At 39.2% G+C, this 21833-nt stretch overlaps 1 protein-coding gene across 3 annotated transcripts in view; it reads right to left on the bottom strand.

The window, feature by feature from the left end:
* GRM5 (glutamate metabotropic receptor 5) overlaps window positions 1–21833 on the bottom strand; it is a 967034-nt gene that overhangs the window by 17351 nt on the left and 927850 nt on the right. For 2 of the 3 annotated variants that reach the window (XM_085623142.1, XM_085623143.1), the window contains one exon: window positions 10318–10356. The exons of the other annotated variant lie outside the window; for it this stretch is intronic. In XM_085623142.1, the coding sequence (XP_085479268.1) occupies window positions 10318–10356 (39 nt within the window). The remainder of the gene's footprint in view (window positions 1–10317; window positions 10357–21833) is intronic. 3 annotated transcript variants of the gene reach the window in all.

Here is a 21833-nt window from a genome sequence, read left to right as displayed (position 1 = left end):
ATATTTCTCTCAGAAACAGGCTAAAAGACACTGGAAGTCTGGTGAGTGAGACTGATAAATTTTAAAAGCATCACAGAAGCAAAACATGGAGCACAAACTGCTTCTCAGCCCTATACATAAGTACCCTTATGGCTTTGTTGAGTACGTTTGACGCTATAGTTCTTGCATTTTTAATGCAAAATGTTATAGAAGGAATGGATGGTATCAGACAAATACAGCATGGGCGCACAAAGTTCTCTTCCCAGGAGTACTGTTGTTCAAAGGTATTTGGTCCATACTCATCTGGTGTACTCAAGGTCTCATTTCTTTGAATTACATAAAGACCCCTGATAATGAGACGCCAAAGAATACCTAGCCTCGATTTAAGCAGGTCTATTTCTTAGAATATACTTTTCTACAATATGGGTTCTAATGGGACCCATGTCCTTACTAATACCTCTGAACAAAATAGGCTTTAATATACACAGAAACATGTTGATAAATGAGACATGAAGATACCTAATTAGTTTTATAATTAGAAACAAGATTCCTATCTTTAGACGATTATGATTGATTTTTGGAAGCTTCCTGAGAATTACAAATAGATTTGTATGTTGTTTCATAAAGAGATAGGTCTGGAAAGCACTTACACAAACAGTTACTTTCACAAAAGTACTTTTTCAGCTTTGTATATTTTGGCAATGCCTGGGAATTGAAAACGTCTTTGGAAGTTACAAAAGTAGTAAGGTATGGTTGTTTACTTGCTCCACAGCTCATTAAAATCTAAGGATAGATACATGTTTAATGCATGATGGAGCTTTGGTTCCTTTTCTTCTCTATTCCCATGATGCTACCCTTCCTTTTAGGACAAACCTCTATCTGCCTTTGAAAATGATTGTAGCTACAAATATTTAGAAACAAATGTTGCAAAATGTAAAACTCAAATTGTTGTCAGCCAACATATCCCTGGAAAAGTGTTTACAATAAATGGTGCTATATTTAGTTAGTTGTTGAGTTTGAATAGTTGGCTTTTGATTGTGTTTTAGTGGAATGTGGGATTCAAAAGTCCTATAAAGCTCTAATATACGTATACATTATTTCCAAATGATATCCTGATTGCAGGCAATTACCTGTTACCTGCCCCTCTGGAAACACATTGAGCCAAAGTAGAACTAGGTGCATTATAGTGAAATGAACTTGGGTGACGTGCAAAATTAAATGTTGAAACCACTCCATAAAGCTTTCCTAAGAAGAGTTTACTGCTTTCTAAAATCGACTACAATGAAATTATTGTGGCTTGAGTTAATTGTCAGGAATGTGATAAACATAGCCCCTGTTAAACCTATTCTGTTTACAGCTAACCTGTGTAGTAATCCAAATATTTCTCTTTATCGGTACAGCTGCTGTGATCGGTCAAAATTCAATGCTGCTCTTAAACTTTAATTCTTTATGCATCTCTGAAGGAAGCTTTTGGATATGACCTTAATTAATTATGGGCAGAATTTATTTCTATTAATAAATCCATTATTCAATTACTAACATTGTGTGACTGGAATATTGCCCTCTGGAGGATGTAATTGCTTAGTATTAGACACACTTGGAGTCCTGTTGTCTATGCTATTGTGAGAAAATGATTCATTAATTGGGGGGATAGTAGTGCACCACTAGAAATAAAGTCAGTAACCTCTTAGGTCCAGTCAAAGGTTTCAGTAATTTAAACTTGAGCTCAACCTCTGGTAGCTATGGAACAGAACAGATCGTCTTAATGAAAAATGTGTAAAGCATATAGAAGTAGCAGAAAAGTAAAAATGCCGAAGACACAACCTAATAAAAATCCCACTGCAATTTATAAAAAAGAGAGAATAATTATTTAAACAAAACAACAACATAAGACAAAAATCCAATTAGGGGAACAAGAGATATAAATGTTTAAATATTTTAGCAAAAAAGCGTCAAGAAAAAGTAAAACACGAATTATAGTCAATAGTCACAGTAGACCAGGAAGAAGGTGCGCTTTAAGACTGATCAGGATGAGGCCCGGTTCAGATTTACAAAGTATATTGATCCAGATGACACTTTTTGTGTGGTCACCACATTGTCTGCTGAATTATACTGCTGTTTTTTAAGACTCTGCACACGGAGGCACTGCTGTCCAGTGCCCAGTGTTTGTGCTGACCCCTACAAAATGTGGAAATTGGCTAATCCATGATTGGCATGTTTAACATTCTTGTAAGGCCATAGTATTAGTGCAGAAAATACACCTATGGCATAGAAGGTTAAAATGTCACCTGTAGACCGCAGCACTTTTGTGCCATCCACTAGTGGACATAGAAAAACATGTCTTCAGGCCTAGTATTTTAGCCTGACTGCTTCAGCGCAAAAGCAGCAGTGCAACCTGTTGAAACAACCATTTTTAACATAAGGTAAAAAAAAAACCTTTTCAATATTATTCAGTACTGTAGCCCACAAGGGAGATTGCTTTGCATTTAAAAAACAGGACATGTAGAAAATTAGTGTTATCATGTCCCTACAGTGACAAGCCCTAGAATGCGGTAAAGTCAGATTTTAAAATAATTGGAAGGCAAAGTAACTTTTAGAAAGTTAACCTTGTCCCTGCCTAAAAATCCTAGAAGCTAATTTGGATTACCCATCATCTTCTCCCAGCCTGTGCTCAGATGTAAAATTACTCCCAGACGCACACAACAGGCTGACCTTAATGGCCAGATATGACTATTCTGACTTCAATATAATGTACAGAGTGGGGTTGTGGTCTGTTGACACCACTTTATCAGGCCTTGCATGACAGGTCTGAAGCATATGGAAAAGCTTTGCCTTTTCAAAGGGAGCAAAAAGGATGGCAGGACACTTTGTGTGGATAGCCTGTCTGGTTGCTGAGGGCCCTGCTTTTGTCCTACCAGACCTCTGTCTCTGAGTTTGTTGTGTGTACAGTGCCTGCTTCAAACTGGAGTTTATTTATGAATGATTGATTAAATGAGGGAGAACACTAGTGATTACCATAGTGCTCTTCCCTACACACTCACAACCTTCAGAGCCCAAGTTTAGCATGGACGAAGATTTTCACCATCTTGAAACTTACCTGATAAATGTCATTTTGGGCCTGTTTTTCAGTAGCTCAGATTTACCTAACTGCAAAGAGGGTAGGGTGCCCCTTGGAACTTTCATCCTATTGGTTAGGGAGTGCCCAGGAGTGATCCCCATCTACTACTAGCTAGTCCCAGGCATAGATGTGGTACCCCAAAACCCCCCATTGGAATACTGCTGGAATTGGAAAGGATACCAGATGGACTTAACCTGATGCACTTGGCAATCACCACCTGTGGGAAGGACCTGAGTAGGTTGGAGCACTTCCACTTGAACTCAAGGACAGAAAGACCTTCAATGATCATAAGGCTGATCCACGAATATAACATAAAATAGCTGAAGAGGACAGTGCTGTGAAGAATCCCAGCTGACCAGTGGCAAATGGACTTTTTCTATTGTCCTCTGCTTCACACCCAGAGAATTTCAGAAAAACAGCAAAGTCCCTTTCCAGATTGGGACTTAGAATTTTTTTTTAACCTTCCTACTTTCAGGACCTAATAGAGCTAATCTATTTGGAGAAAATAACCTGTGCTACATCATAAATTGTGCCTACATCTACCACTATCTACACTGGCCTGACTAACAGACTGTGGACATTGGAACTAAGCCTTAGCAAGGAGTAATATTCAATTATGAAGTATGTTATATGATAGGAGTGAAGGTTTGACGGCCTTTTACTGACACTAGCGCAGTGCTTGTATGAAGGCAGAGGGGCATCTACATTAGGCTTATTCACGCCATATGATACATTTTTAAATATTCATACATTTAATTCAAGCCTCGCCTAACAAAAAGAAGTTAGACAGTTCAAGCTGATATGCTTGGACTAAGCTAGATATGAACCTACAACATTATGTCCCATTAGTACACATGGTCTGTACTTTGGCAATAAATGTTTTTAAAAGTGGCTTCACACAGTATCCAGAATAGTGGCCCTCGCTTTAATGAGATCGATGGTACCAGCTTTAGATCTAGAGGTTATAGTATTGATACTAGTAGTCCAGGTACCTTAGCATAATTTATTTATTCATTCATGCATTCGTTCATTCGCTAAATGCAGTGACGTAACGAAACTTGAGGGGGCCCCCAAGCAAAGTACACAGAGGGTTCCCCGTCTTCACCCCACCACATATATTTTTCTGCTGAGGGGGCACCCTGGGTCCCCGCCCCACATTGGCTAAATGGTAGATTTAGTCACCCCAGTGATTCAATAGCCCGGCACTACTACTTCAGGGACTGGATGGTAGATATCATGATGTACATTGTCATGTATAACATCTCTCACATAACTGGTGTTATTAAAATTCTTGCTTTTCTAGCACAGCCAAAAGCACTGATGAAATATAGATTTAGTTTTCTTGATCACATTTTTCGTTTCACTTCCATACATAGAAGCTGAGGTCATAAAGGCAAGTAAGTGATTAGTATTCTTCAGGCATATGAGTTTTGTTCAATTCACTGATTTTTTTATGCTCAACTCAATAGCATGAAGGCAAATTACACTATGTTCCTGCCAAAAGTCATATTGTTCTCTTTACGGAATGTACTTTGCCGAAATCGATAGCGTGACAGCAAGTATGCCGTGATTTCCAGCACAACATGGTATTATCAATTTGAATAACATTATAAATTCAACTCAAGCATTATGACAAGAGCAATGTGATTCTTACAAAATATTGTGTAAATTTTTCTACTGACTTTCTTTGCTGCTCTCCATAACATGAAGAGACGCTTCCTGTGTTGCTGAAACAGGGTGATTTTTTGTCACTAGCCTCCTAAGTGGTAGAGGGAAGTCAGAGTCCTATATATAGAACCCTGACACCTCTCAACTTCATTCTACACTCCTAGCCAGTAATTGAGCAATCAGGGCTTTCCGAAGGCGGGACCTTCACAGTGAACATATTTGTAAATCTATATTTAAGACTGTCCATGTATAGCTTTATGCATTTTGTGAATCCAAATACTTATTTTTGCATAAATAAATGTAAATCACTGCTGGCCTATGCCCTTATCTTTACAAGTGTTTAGCTATTATCTGTTTCAAACCAAATGTATTATTGGTGATTTTGGTTAAGACAATCACACATTTTATTTGCTAATAATACTTTTAGTCTTGCCTTATAAATGTTTTATTGTTATGTAATGTACATAAAATGTACTATTCAAAAGAAATTCAAAGACATGCCCAATACGCATGCTGTCACAAAAGAAAATCATGCTTCTGTTCATTTATGTCATCATAAGTTAATGTTATGCTTCCAGTGTATTTCTATTTCTTGTCACCCAATATGATTTTGTGGCATTTCTGTTTTTACATCATATATAAAAAATAATTATTCTTTGATTATTGCAAACAGTGATATTTTGTAGTATCTCTCTTCATCCTCGTCACCTATAGTCAAAAGTGGCAGCTTATTTTAACAAGCTTGAGTGGCAAAGGTTATTTGCTTATGAGACATTGCTATGAATGGTAACTTTTTGTATCATTTTATTGAAATGTTATATTATATTTACATGAAGAAGTGTACTTATTCACTTACGCGTGTATTCAATTATCCGTTTCAGCAGGAAACCAGGGAGCGAGATGTGAGTTCAGGACCAGGGTTGAAGGAGAAGAAGGGCCTACGCCACTGAATAGACACAGAATGGAGGCCACAGCACCATAGATGATGAAACATCTACCAGCAGGGAGGATGCACTCAACCAAGATCAACTTGATTACAACCAAACAGACTCAAAGAGGAGGCAGGGGTGACCACTTAGGGGAAGGCTAATTTGGACAACATATGCCAGGAAGAGGAAAATGATGGGACTTCTCCTAGCCTACAAGGAGTACCATACAGGCTCCTGTTGTCATTGTGGCTTGTAGCTTCAACCATCATAATCAGTATAACTCCACACCAATTGGGCTGCAAGCCGCATGACTCATTACCCTTTCGCCTACTGCAAGTGCCTGCGTGGAAATTACAGTGAAGCTTAAGGCACACTGAGCGGGGTATGCTGGCAGTACAAAGAGATATGCGTCTTTTTGTCTCACTGTACTGCAGCCTTATCTACATGTGCGATGTCTCAATATCCACTTGTATCTTATTAATTCAAATTTGTTTACTGAGAAACAGCATGAGTTATTTTCTAACACTACTAGTTGCACCACTAAAAGATTAAAATGTGGTTCTTTAAATTTAATTAGATGCAGTGTCAGTTGTGTGAGTGGTCTGTGACTTTGATCGCTGACTGGAGAAAGCGAAGGAGCATCCTTCCTATAATGTTAGTAAGTAGCATCAGCATTCTGAGTGTACCCTGGCTTGCATTCTCTGGCAAACCATCCCGTATTGTGTCTAGAGCTGTTTAGAGAAGGCTTGGTTTCAAAGCAAAACCAGTCAAATTGGTGGGCCTGGACCAGGGCAGCGACTTTCTCTCCGGACATTTATAGTGCTTGAATATTGGATGCATGAATATGGACTGCCAAGCAAATTTAAATGATGATCCCCATGGATATCAACCATGATGATAAACAGCTCAATCAGCCAGACTTTCAGAATGTTTAGGTTGAAAGGTTCTAGTGTTGAAAGAGAGGGCTCCAACCATGTCATACATTTGCAAGTCAATTTATGGGTGCCATTCTCAGCTTTGTGACCAACCTGTGAAGTTTAGTTTAACGGATCAGAAGAGCACCTTCAATTCAAATTGTCAGTACAGGTTATACCAGCTGTACTGCATAGGCAGTGCATAAAGCATGCCCCTTTATTGACATTGGACCTTCAGCTGAGTCTTCTACCATTAAAGGGTTGTGTGTCAGTGAGAAAGTACCAGAGTGCTGAGCATTGGGGGTTTAGTAATCTGCCTCTGAAGAGGTTGTAGCTAGTGATGAACTTGATCTATATTTCATCAGCAGTCAGTAGAGGATCCTAAGTGTAGGCCTTGGTGGCCATAGTATAGAAGACATCAAAAGAAACTAGCCACATGATTGTGACCTCTCTGAACCCTGTAGAGAGGCATGCACAGAATGTTTGACAGAAATCTAAGAAAGATATCGGCATGAAAAGACAAGTGTAGTCTTGTAACAAGAAAGGACAACAAATTGTGTCAACTGGGTTCTTGAGCTGGATTTTATATGTAGGTAGGTCCGGACTTCTCATAACTAATTCTGCCCATGCTTCAGAAAGACCAGCACTTGTTGTTATTCCTTACCCCCCTCTAGCAGGCTGGGTATCTCTCAAGACAGAGGCCAACATTCTTTGAACTGTCACTTGGCGATTAAGGCCAGGACTTTCAGGTGGTCAGTGATACCAGGTACAGCGGGACTACTTGTAGCTTATCCCTCTCATTTACCAAGGACTTACTTTGCCAACCCCCATATCTGACTTGTGTGTCAGTAATGTAATATGGGAGGAAATTAGCAGTCCATGGCAAGGGTGCAAGTATAGTTATTTTAGGGCATGCATTATAGTTACATGAGATAACTACAACTGGTGGGGCGTATGGGTGCGCCTCATGCTTGGAGGCCTGCATATTGTATTAACTGCCTGACTACACCAATGCCTTCTTTTTTGTTTTTTATGGGTGTCCCAGTCCCACTCAGGGGCACCCATCCACATCCATTATTTACATTGTGAGCAGTGGAAGAGCCCCAAAGCCCCTTAGGCACATCCATGCTCCTCACATGCTCTGCACAGTTCCTGTGTGAGACATGGGAGCTGACTTCCTTCCTTGCTCCCCGCAGGAGCAAGACTGCCCTTCTACCCACCCAAGGTCAGCATGTGTGGAAGGTTGTGCATTGATCTCTCAAGTGGGTCCAAGAAAACGGGGTCACAAAAGTGCAATTTCCTATAGGAAAGTTTGCTCTCCAATACAGAAAAAACAGTTGCATAGAATTACACCAAATTTTGCGAAGTGTTAGACCTTTTCTCAGAAAAAGTGTTATGTTATTTTGTGCAAATCCGTTCAGCCGTTTTCCTGAAATTAACATTTAGAAAGGTGCTTGAGTGAGCATGAAAGAGTTAACACTGGTAAAATATTATCGACCACACTGTTGTTGTTGAGGTATGCTCTACTTAGCACATTCAAAGTCGGTGGGAGGATCCTGATTTGCTGGCCACAATATGTACTAATGGAGGGAGCTGACTCAGTGGAGCACAAAATAAGTACATCTGCGCTATTTGTTTACCTGTCCCTGAGGGCCTCCATCTCTTTGGGGAACCAGAGTCAGAAGATCATGCCCACACTCCTCACGGCCCCATGGGGCACATGTCTGGAGGACAACCATCCTCAAGTCTCCCACCCATTCTGACCTCGGCTGGGAAGAAGTGCTGTTTCACTCCTGCAGGGGAAAGGAAGGAAGTCAGCTCTAGTGTGATACACAAGAACTGTGCTGCGCATGTGGGAAACCCGACAGGTGTTGGGATGCTATATTCAATGTTGCTTAACCCCAGTCCCACAATGAAAATAATGGGACTGGGATTCCCATAAGAAAGGAGGGCATTGTTGCTGCAAGGCAACTCATAAAATGTACATGCCTCTAAGCATGAAGCACACAATAAACCCTTATGAGCGCCAGACTATTTCAATCCTGGTGGCTAACATATCTTGTTTGATGATTAATAGGGTGTTCTGAATTGGACAATGGAGCTGGAAGGCTGAACGTCAAGCGGTAGTGATTGAGGAGGCAATTGCTCTACAGATGCCATGAATGTTGAAGATTTTCTATTATTTCCTATTTTCCAATATTTATTTTTGCTCTACTTTTGTGAGGGCCCAGTAGTTTCTCATTCTCTCTTACAAGGTTGCTTACAGCTGCTTGCAGTGCCCCACGTCCATCACAGGCACTCCTATAGCAGCCATCTTAAAATGAGGTTTCCCATTCTTCTTTATTATCAATAAAACAATACAAAGCAATTCAGAGATGCTTAACAAGTGTGGTGGCCATCTTTGAAAGATTTTTAATAAACATTATTGCAGAAAGCTTTCAAGATGCTGCTTATGTGTGCACATTTGTGTAGATGCATGTACAGCCATCTTTGAGTGCTTTGTGTTATGGTTACAACAAATAACATTTCAAAATGACTGCACATTAATGAACATGCATTTTCAAGCATCTGTGGCCTTCTTTTAATGTTTGTTGACTAGACCTTAACAAAAACCATTCGTACATTTCTGCACACACATCCATGTGCATGTTCATGCATAGACAGCTCTCTTGGAAAGCTTTATTTATCACTCCAAAATGACTGACACATTGCTTCCAAAGCATCAGCTATATAGGGCAGACTATGGTTGTTCCTCAAGTTGCAAAAGAAAATGAAGATCCATTTCCTCAGATTAGCGTTTGAGTACAAGATACACCATCAGTCTTTGTCATGCAACAACTCATAAGCCATAAGGCATTACTGCCCAGTCAAATGACTAAAATGGCTTGCGTCTTCTGACAACCCATCCACTTTTTCACTTAACTTCATTCCAGTTTGGTATGCAGTATCTGCTGTTCTCCACAGAAAACCTCACCATGTGTGAAAAATGTGTCTGGGGCTAAAAAATTACATATTGGAAAAAATCAAAGTTATCAAGCTTTGCTTCACTGGAAGAACCACAACTTTGCAAAGATGTACCGCATTTTGCTTGAATTAACTGAGAAGGCTACTGGGTCATGTTTTACTTGAAACCCCCAACTGAAGGCTTGCTTTGAGTTCCAGTCCTATTTAGAGTGCAGCCACGTGGAGGTTGTTTCACTAAACTTCATGGTGATCTCTGACAAGGTGTTATCATCTCACTGCTTATGGGAGGGGATTTATAAAAGTTTGATTTGAATATCATGCTATTCTTCCTGGACCTAGATGGTACTCTAAGTGTATCTATACCAACCACCTTGTTTGTCCTTCTACCTAGTGTATACCCCTCCTGATCCAGTTTCACAACCCATGCCTTCTAATAGGAGACCACCATGAGAGTACCTTCAGACAACATTGTTGAGCCAGCTGTAAACTATTCAGTCCATTGCAAAGCACTCATATATGGATTACATGTGTAAAGAGTTTAACCCAAAAATATGTCTTTTGATAATTTGCTATCTACAACCAGATGACCAGAGCTCAGGAGGTTCAGTCAGGTTTGCATAGGTCTTTCAGTATTAGCAAATTAAAGTGATTTGATTGGCAGATTAATTAGCCATGCTTCTGGATACAGAGCATGCCAGGATTACAACCTAATCATACCACATCAAATCCACAATTTACCACTTACCTGTGAACAGAATACTCTCTAGAAATCTTGTCCAGTCCACTAAAAAATAAGAGTGATAACAGTTAAAAACAGAACCGCGCAGCGGCTGCAGTAGTCCAAAGTATACATTTTAATGTCTACACCCAGGTTTTTGAGTAAAAACCTTGTGCTCTGGTTGATTTAGTGCAACATCTAGTTTTGGATAGCCATCTTTGTTAGAAACACTTTTATATAATGTTTAATGCATTTTGATATACAACAAAATAAAATCATTAAAATATCTACACTCCTTTTTTCCTGGACTTTTACATTATTCATTTCTATAAAAGATGAAAAGCAATTGAATGTTAGCAATGTCATGCAGCATCCTTGTTCTAAGTGATGTGATCTAGACATTTAAAACCAACTCTTTAAATCTGTATGTCATGTGTGGCAGTACATGCAGCCATTCCTGGCCTATTCGATAAGCACACAAGCTATGACGCTCTGGTGTGTATTTCTATTTGGGAATAGAAACTGTAGGTCGTAGAATGCAAAGTGCTAAAAAGCCTTGACTGATAGGAAGTGTGACACCGGGCTATTTAGCATCTCTTAATTTCGAATAAGCAACATCAAAGCTCAACACAGGTCAGGTCACTTGAGCCTGTTACACCGGTATTGGCATATTATTACTTTTCTCAAGACCTGAGTAGAAAGTAGTACAAAACTTTCTAAATCACACCTTTTTGTAATCAGGAGAGCAGAGAAAAATGCAAGACTGATTCACAGACAAGTGGAAGAAAATCATGTACTATCATATAATATCACCAGTATGTAATTTGTACAAAAATAAGTGCCGGGGCTCTAGTCAGGAGGCGACTGCAGCTTGCGCCACACATTGCCCCAGCCATGCTGCCAATGATAGTAACAGCACAACGACTAATCATCACACTCCTGCAAGTGTGATAATTCAGACTATTTCAGGCCCCCCAAAGAAATAAGAATGAGTTGGGAGGCAGGTAATAGTCATTTTTTATGTATATTGAATTAATAATTAACAGATGCTGTGGTCATCTCTAAATTAGCCAGAGAGTGCCACCTTGTGGCAGACTGTCACAAGCATCTGTGTTGACAATTAAGTACCAGTGCCGAGCACCGGATACCAGCAGCTCAAATTAAGCACCGAATATCAGGAGCAGAGAAACATGTGTCACCTTTAACTTAGAAATGTATTAGCGACTTATACATTTACGAATAACATGATGTTTTAATATTTATGTGTTTCTGTTTTAATAACAAGCTTCTAAAATGTACCAACACACTGTTATTAGGTGTATGCTGTGAAGGATCTAGATCAGGGATAGACATACACATAGGAACATGTGTAAATATCCAACTTTTTATATTTCACAAAATTCTGAGTTGTGTGGGAGCCTCAGACGGCTGGGATTTTCATGGGACACCCACCATTTTCCCACTGCAGATTTAAACACAGGGTATACATTTGCATATAATTTTGGCTTGGGGAAATTCAGTCAGCTGTGAAAATGCAAATATATTTTACACCTAAGGGAAACTATTTATGCAAATTTGGGAAGCCTGACTGCAGTGCCATCTGTTGGTGGGGAAGCTGTGGTTACAGCCTCGAAGATCCCAGCCCCAGGGTTTCACTCATCTTATCAATTTCCAGAGGCTCATCAATAGCAATACCTGCCATAAAATCTCCGGAGGATGTCCAAAGAAAAAGTTTCATGGAAGCACATATTCTTTATGCAGTTACCTACTAATATTGGTACTCAGCCACTAAAATTGGACATTAAAACTATTCTCCTTTGATTAATTCCAAATCATTGTGCTTTATCCTCTATCTACTGAAGTTTCATTTCGTTCATCTTTTATTTCACCATTCATACCTTTTTTAAGGGAGTCATCGGCGTGGCAAGATTCCGCAACCTACCTCTTCAGCGGCAAACTACAAGACAGGAGTGGAGATACTGCAAATGGAAAAGCACTAACGGGACTAAAGAATTTTCGTCTTAACGAAAACAGGACGCCGAAATGGGCTGTGTGAAGCCCGCAATGTAAATCTGCTGCTCTACTCTCCCGCTAGGTTGGGACTTAGTTCCCCAGCCTGCACCAGTGAATGGGAGGGGCCTCTACAGCTGTAAAAATGGCGTGGGTCTCCCGCAGTGTGGAACGCCGAAACAGGCTGTGTGAAGCCCGCAATGTAAATCTGCCGTTCTATCCTCCCGCTGGGGTGGGACTTGGTCCTCCAGCCTACATCTGTGACTGGAAGAAGCTGGGCTGGGCCCAGTCTCTTGCCTTCAGCATTTGTGTCCATCAGCAGGCAATTTGGTTAGATCGTCTGCAAAGAAGTGTTCCCCAGCTCATTCAAGTGCAACTAAGGTAACTCTGTTGATCCGTGAACCCTAAAATGGGGAAGAGAAAGGGGAGTCACCAAGGCCCAAGTGGGGAAACGGGCAAGGTGCAATCCAACTCCTTCAAAAGTTCTTTGACATCTGTCATGGGCACCATTGAAAATGAGATCGATAGGGTTGAGGCAAGGATGGGTTCAGTGATAAAAACAGACTGTTTCTCCTGTTCCCAATACTATATCTGTTGACCTAACTGAAACCACATGGAAAGACTCTGTCTGTCGGACTCCATCCGAGGTCTTAAATAGTGTGTGATTATCATCTTCCTCTACGAATATCGACAGTACTCTTCACCCAACTTCTAATGAATGCGCGGTTACAGACAACAAGCACTATTGGCACCCAAAGCCATATCATCCCCCCATGTAAGAAAAGCCGACAAGAGATGACGAACGTGGCACCCCATAATTATACCTATTCTGAATCTAACCCCCACCCCCTGCCAAATCTAAGGCCTAAATAAAAAGAACAAATGGGGAAAAAGTATACAAAGAAGACTCTCAAAGGTGACTATGATATTAAGAAACCTGGCGCAAATTATTTGGGCAGATTTGATCAACTAGGAAAACAGTTGTATTCTATGGCTCAATTATGTTCTACAGCAATTGCAAAATTAACCCTCTCCGAGAGAAAGATTGATAATATATCTTTGGTCCAAGAAAAGCTTATATGCAGATTGGTTGCCTTGGATGAACAGGGTTAGTCTCAAGGGGCCCAAAGGGTAAACGTGGAGTCACTCAAATCAGAACATGTTACTCAGCACAGTGAAGAATTAATGCATATGCCAGTACAGGATTATGAAACACCTTTGTCTACCTTGCAGCCAAAAGTAAAACAAGCAACACCAGAATTACGGGACATTGACAACAGGGTGCCGCGGGTAATATAGTGACAATCGATCTGACAAGAAGGATATATGACCCCACCTTCCCCCGGCATGTACACCCTATATAATTGTATTAGAGAATGTCCCCCTACTCCGGAACGCACAGATCGAATCTCATGTATCCTTATTTAACAAAGTCTCTTTTTGGCTAAAGGAAAACTAACTGGTCAAATGCTTTATCCAAGGTAATTATCACCACAAGAAGAGTGACCTGAGCGGGCTTAACCCCAAAGTCATCCCCAGTTGACTGTATTACTATACATTTTCAGAACCTAGGCTTGGTTAGAGCTTTATTACAACGCCTTCCAAAAATATTTAGCCCTCAGTGAGTATTAGAGCACAACCTCTAAGATTTTTTTTCATCAAAAAATCCTCGAATGTCCAGCCTATCGAAACAGCCCATCACAGTTACGCTCCCTAACCGATGAAATTGTTCTACAGAGATCACAAAACAACTTACCCCTGTCTAATTGATTTAAGGTTTTGTCAACCTTGGAACTTCAAGATTGACAGCCACAGACAACAGAAAATACAACCTTACAAAATGACCTCTCAATATTATCTGCTCTGACCCATGATGTGTCCAATCTGGGAACTATCCAGGATGAGACTTTTAGCGTGATCTCATGGAACGTTGATAGAAAATCCTGACTGAAAAATGCTGGTAGAGCAATATACAATTATCTGCTGCCCAGAGACCTGGCTCATGGACTCACCCTATGTTGATGAATACGTCTCCTATTGTGTTCCAGCAATTCCCTCCAGGTCAGGTCAAGCAAAAGGGGGTTTGGTTACCTTTATTACAGTGACCCTGATAGACATTACTGTTAAAGAAGGCTTTAGATCCCCGTATTATCAGCTGCTCTTAATTACCTTACAAAAGTCATTTGATTTGCCTTTAATTAATTATTATTACAATATATTCAACCTAACTGAGACCAAGATTATAGATGGCCTAGAGGATGCAATACGTCAAGCTCAATATGATCATGTAAAGGATCTTCAAATTATTTGGGTTGCAATTTTAACATAGATGTATGTGAGCCTAGAGCACAGGCATCATGTGGTATCTGAGATGAGATGGATCAACACTTGACGCATTTTAAACATGCCCCATATGGAGTATAAATTGAGTTGCTTTTGCTAAAATGTGATATTTCCCCAAGAATCTGATGAGACAAATTCTCCCCAGGTTCCAACATATGTGGGAGCGACCTCTAATTCAATTATTGATCACATTTTAATTGATAAAGGCTAGACTGTAATGGTTAGTTGTATATGTGATCATAATCCCCTAAAATTAACTCTAAACTTATTTTTTGGCAATACGTTGGGTAATACACCGTAATATAGGGCTTCATATAATAAGAAGTGGGGTGTAAGCATTAAATGGGAGAAAATCAACAAGGAGGCCTTTTCTAGAGACCTTATAAGAAAATAATAAGACACATATTGATGTAGCTCTATCAGATTTCTCTAGCCCAGATGACGTCATACAGGCCTTTTTGTCTCTTAACAGCTATATGGCAGATAAATTAACTAAATGTTCCAAAAAAAACAGCTGACACCCCAATAGTCCTTGTTCAGAATCCCACAGATCTATAAGGCGAGCCCTGAAAATAACCCAAAGGAATAAGGATGAGGTTGCAAAAGCCAGAAAAAGCTAAAAAGAAATAATTTTGGAACAACAATGTACTTTATGGAGAAGGCCTGGGAAGACTTAAAATTTACCTCTACAACAAAAGAATCACGAGCCTCTTGGCAGGTTGTGAACTCCACTTCTTTGCTGGGAGATGAAACACCCAAACTAGAGACTATTGTGTTAGCAAAAGATTGAGTAGAATATTTCTCAAAAATATTTTCCTGCAACCCCCAGACCATCAATAAAGTTTTGGACCCAAAAGCTCCCTTTGACATAACAGCAGCTCAGGCTCTGTGTAATCCAGTTGAGGTACCTGATGTAACATTAGCGATAGAGAATAGTCTGCCAGAGAAAGCTCAGGGCCCTGACAGAATCCCAAAAGATTTGCATAAATATCTACCATATTTGGGCCTCATTGATAACCAATGTAATAAAAGCTGCTAAAGGGGGACCCCTAGTCAAGAAATGGGAGGAAGCTAATATAGTTTTGATTTTGAAAAAGGGGGACAAGAGTCAGCTTAATTGTTATCACCCTATTTTTTTGCTGTTTGGTACAATTAAAACCTTGGGCAGGGTCATTTTGGCCAAATTAGAACTCTGGGCGTCTCAGACTCAGGCGTCTCAGTCTTTCAATTTGGGTTTCGACCAGGGCTTGGAACTGTGGAGCAATCGTTAAACCTTGTACTAATTGTCCAAAAATATAAAAAAGGCTCTGTGCATCTAGCCTTTATGAAGTTAAAGTATTTTTTTAATAAGGTGTTTATAAACACAGTGTTGATCACATTCATTAATAAATTGTGTCATCTGACCAGAGTGTCTCCCAGATCAACTATGATATGAAGGTGTATGCTAGGATGTTATCTGCAAGGTTGTGCAGGGTAGCAGAGGGCAGGGTTGATCTAAGTCAATCAAGAGGTATTTATCCCTGTCAGGAATCTGAATCTATTACAATACCTTTGTATTAACTATGGACTTTGCAAAACAAATGAGTCTCCCTTTACCAATTTGCACTTTTTTATGCTGACAACGATTTCAGCTGTGGTTATATCTAAGGGAGAAGCTCAAGTATTTTGACTTGCCAAAGAAAACAGATCAATGATAACCCTGCCCTATATGAACAACAGACATTGATGGAAGTGGTGGAGGATCATACTTATTCACCATTTAATAATCTTCAGGGTACAAGATGGTATGGCCCTTTTTACATTATTAAATACAATAGGAGTTGAACCCCTAACACAAAGTCTGTATATGGAAGAAAGGATCTCCCTATTAATTTATAATTTTTAGTCTTTTAAAGTTTGGCTTTATACACATAACTTTATTTTATACATCAGTGGTGTTGAATCATTGTTGAGAGCAGCTCATACAATGTTAGCTGGGATGTTATCTGAGTATAAAATGATATAATACAAATTAGATGCAATGCAGTGGATCAGCCCATTAACACAAATCTAGATAACAATCATCTCAGATACTTTGGATATACAGTTTTCCATCTGAATTACCAAGATGTTTTAGAGGTGGCTAGAGCACTCCTCAGCTCTCTTGCAGGAGTGAGAACAACTTTATCTGCCTTTTACTGGCAGAATTAATTCACGAATCATGGGTAGTCACTCAAAGTTCATCTTCCTTCTCAGTAGACTAAAAGAAGTGATAATTATTTTCTAGAAAGTACCGTCTACCATCACTAGGTTTGTTTGGGCATTAAATTCTCTAGATTTGCATGGAGGAAATTATGAAATTCTCTGAAGGGGTGGGCTTTACAAGATGCAAATCAGGGTTTTCCTATGCTTGGAGTATGCAATCAGGATAGTTCGCTCTACTAAATAACGTTATTTCTAGCTGTGAGGCCCTTTATAAACCTTGGGATAAATTGTTCTAAAAAAAGTTAGCTTAAGATTTTAAAAGGGTTGTTGCAGATAAGCTAGGAAATAAGGTGGTCTTTTGGGTTTCCAATGAGATCTGATTACTTTCTGGAGTGGTGTTATAGTGGGCTGAATGAGCTGAACAGCTTGAACTGTATGCTAAAATAGGTGGTGCTGAACAAATTAGAGGTCCTTTTGTAGAAAACAGACTTTGATTGCAGAAAAGGTTGCAGTGGAAGGGATGACTTGCCTGCAGTGTCTCTAGTTCAGGACATTGTAGACATTGATTTAAGGAGCTGACAAGAGCAATCTAGATAAACATTGTTCCATCTTTGGAGATGTGATACTAGGGTGTTTGCAGTCAACAATAATATGCACATGGAGACCAGTGATGTTATCCAGTCTAATCAAGCAAAGGCAGTGGCAGAATTGAACCGCCACAAGGCAGTTGGGTATTTGGTTTGCAAATACACTTTTACATTAAGTTATAAAACCTGCCAACTACAGGAATTACTACTTTTTGTGTCATGCCTCATCTCCATTATTCACCAAACAGATTGATAAGCATTGCTGGTCATATAAAATGCATCCATTGCTAAAAGTGCAAAGAAAATATATTAATTCTTTTTTTGCTAATTGTGTAGTGGAATTCCCTGAATATTGCCATTTTATTCCCATAGTAGATATTTTGATGCCAAATAGCAGGCATTGAAGAGTATGTAAAGAAGTACTACCTCACATAGTCATAAATGCCTTTGTAAATTGGCCCGCATTCTAGAAATGTGGTGCGGCCTCGTCTGAAGTGTTGCATGCAACCTTACACTCTACCCAAGGATAAAGACATAATGGAGACACTTACACTGAGAGACAGACTAACAGTAGTGCTGATAATGACCTTAAACCTTGACAACATGAGCCTTTACTTATGACATGCCAGATTGTGATAATAAACATATGAAGTGTGCAATGTTTGATTATGCTAATTAGCACTGGCCATATTTCTAGAGAAGTTGAAACTTTTCTAATCTGCATGACAGAAGTAGAGGAAAATGTGAAGGATAAACAACTGTAATTGACATGTCTTTCATTTTTTTACTTTCATTGTATTAACTTTTGAAGTATTCTTTTACAGGCATAGACAGTACATTATACTATGGTATGTTGCAATTTGCTGTTGTATTGGACGTTTCAGGCCTATAACAGGACTGTGTCCAAATACCTGTATTTTGAATTGTTGATATTGTGTGATTGTAGTAGACATGTTCCCTTCTAACTCTATTGTTTTCTCTGTTTGATTCATTTTCAGGTTAAATTGCCTTCTTTAATTGAGATATCAATATAAATGATTCTGGGCCTGCTTCACAAACAGCATTGTGTGGTACATAAAGTAGTACTCCAGTAGTACTACTCACAGATTACAAAGTCAAATTTACAACCTACGGCAGGAGACCCCCACCTCCTCCTCAACAATAGTTCCTATGGCAGAGACCTACACACACACAAGTATACATTTTAGTAGTAAATGTGGGAGAGCCTAGGGGGAATTGGGGAAAAATGGGGAATAATTACCACTAAATAGGAAGGGCTTAGGGAAATTTAAGAAGGATTTTAGTGAGAAATGCTAATACAAAACACATCCCACCAAAAGAAAACAAAAATTGTAATTCCCAAAATACACTTCTATAGCAACTATAACACTATATGTATTAAACCAGGTTCAAATGTAGGGTAATCCACCCTCGGAATACATCTGGAACCACACTTGGTCAACCATTGGAACTTCAAAACACTCACTTAGAAAACAATGGATGATGGGCATTAAAATAAAACCATATAGGAACTAATCTTAAATGAATTAAATTAATTCTACATTTAAAGTATATATATATATATATATATATATATATATATATATATATATATATATTCACTTAAAAAACCATAGGTTTCACACATGTTATAGTTAGCTGGACATTTCACTCGTAAAAAACCAATGAAATTCCCCCGTTATAGTTAGTGCAGGCAACTATAACTCACGCGACCGCAATCCTCTGCAGATGACGTCAGATATTACATCACTGATGACATATATGTCTTTATGAAAAATAAATATTTGTAATATATGTATAGCTAAAGATTAATGGAAGAAGACATCGGTAAATAAGTGTCTAAATACAGTGATGTAATATCTGACGTCATCAGCAGAGGATTGCGGTCGCGTGAGTTATAGTTGCCTGCACTAACTATAACGGGGGAATTTCATTGGTTTTTTACGAGTGAAATGTCCAGCTAACTATAACATGTGTGAAACCTATGGTTTTTTCAGTGAATATATAAACATATAAATATAATCTGCATATCTATATAAATATAAATTCATGCAAACATATACATATATGCATACATATGCATGGTATGTACATGAAAGTTTGAAAAACTCTAATACAAGCAAAGCTAAAAAGCCACCTAATTACAAACAGAATTGCTTTAACTTAAACGAGGGCGAGACCTATTGCATTTTCAATGCTTGTTTACTTTGATTCCATCAAGAAGGCATTCAGATATGTCCCACATTTTCCATAAATTCTGAATGGTAGCACTCTAGTTGCTCATTAGATCACTGTAGTAAAGCTACTGCTCACCAGGGAAGTCTGCTGCTGGTATTGAAAGTGCATGTTTCAGTCTGCATGTCAGAATTTTTTAATGAAATAGAAGAGGATTTGATAAGTCACTCAAAATGTGCCCTAATTTTTCTTTTTTCCTCACTAATCATAATTTCTATGGCAAAATGAACCTCCTCATTGTGTTCCTTTTAAATTAAACTACTCACTCTCTACTACTCACTCGCTACTACTTTCTACTACTCACTCTCTACTACTCACTTTCTACTACTCTCTACTACTCTACTACTCTCTACTACTCACTCTCTACTACTCACTCTCTACTACTCTCTACCACTCACTCTCTACTACTCTACTACTCACTCTCTACTACTCTCTACTACTCTCTCTCTACTACTCTCTCTCTCTACTACTCCCTCTCTACTACTCTCTCTACTACTCACTCTCTACTACTCACTCTCTACCACTCTCTACTACTCTCTACTACTCTCTACTACTCTCTACTACTCACTCTCAACTACTCACTCTACTACTCTCTCTACTACTCTCTCTACTACTCACTCTACTACTCACTCTACTACTCTCTACCACTCACTCTCTACTACTCTCTCTCTCTACTACTCACTCTCTACTGCTCACTCTCTACTACTCTCTACTACTCTTTACTACTCTCTACTACTCTCTCTGCTACTCACTTTCTACTACTCTCTACTACACACTCTCTACTACTCACTCTCTACTACTCACTCTCTACTACTCTACTACTCTCTACTACTCACTCTCTACTACTCACCCTCTACTACTCTCTACTACTCTCTCTCTACTACACACTCTCTACTACACACTCTCTACTACTTGCTCTCTACTACTCACTCTACTACTCACTCTACTACTCACTCTCTACTACTCCCTACTACTCACTCTACTACTCACTCTCTAATACTCTCTACTACTCACTCTCTACTTCTCCACTACTCTCTACTAATCACTCTCTACTACTCACTCTGTACTGCTCTCTACTACTCTCTCTACTACTCTCTACTACTCACTCTCTCTACTACTCTCTCTCTACTACTCACTCTCTACTACTCTCTCTCTACTACTCTCTACTACTCTCTACTACTCACTCTCTACTACTCTCTACTACTCACTCTCTACTACTCTCTACTACTCACTCTACTACTCATTCTCTACTACTCATTCTCTACTACTCTCTCTCTGCTACTCAGTCTCCACTACTCACTCTCTACTACTCTCTACTACTCACTCTCTAATACTCACTCTCTACTACTCCCTCTACTACTCACTCTCTACTACTCTCTACTACTCCCTCTACTACTCACTCTCTACTACTCTCTACTTCTCACTCACTACTACTCTCTACTACTCACTCTCTACTACTCACTACTACTCTCTCCTACTCACTCTCTGGTACTCTCTCTACTACTCTCTACTACTCTCTCTACTTCTCTCTCTCTACTCTCTACTTTCTATTACTCATCCTCTCTCTACCTCTCTACCTTTCTCTACCTCTCTCTCTACTACTCTCTAGCTCTCTACCTCTACCTCTCTACCTCTACCTCTCTACCTCTACCTCTACCTCTCTACCTCTACCTCTCTACCTCTACCTCTCTACCTCTACATCTCTACCTCTCTACCTCTCTCTACCTCTCTCTACACGCACACATATGCACATATATGCATTTATATATATGTATGTGTATAGATATGTATATACATACATATATTAACATATATATAATCTGCATATCTATATAAATACAAATATAAATGCATGCATACATATACAGATATGCATGTTATTTACATGAAATTTTGAAAAACACTAATAAAAGCAAAGCTAAAAAGCCACCTAATTACAAACAGAATTGCTTTAACTTAAACGAGGGCGAGACCTATTGCATTTTCAATGCTTGTTTACTTTGGTTCCATCAAGAAGGCATTCAGATGTGACACATTTGCCATAAATTCTGAATGGTAGCACTCTAGTTCCTCATTAGATCACTGTAGTAAAGCTACTGTTCAACAGGGAAGTCTGCTGCTGGTATTCAAAGTGCATGTTTCAGTCTGCATGTCAGAACTTTT

Source organism: Triturus cristatus, chromosome 8 (genome assembly GCF_964204655.1).
Source record: "Triturus cristatus chromosome 8, aTriCri1.1, whole genome shotgun sequence".
Lineage (NCBI taxonomy): Eukaryota > Metazoa > Chordata > Amphibia > Caudata > Salamandridae > Triturus > Triturus cristatus.
The sequence above is the reverse complement of the archived record's forward strand: the minus strand, read 5'-3'. Positions and strand labels throughout refer to the sequence as shown.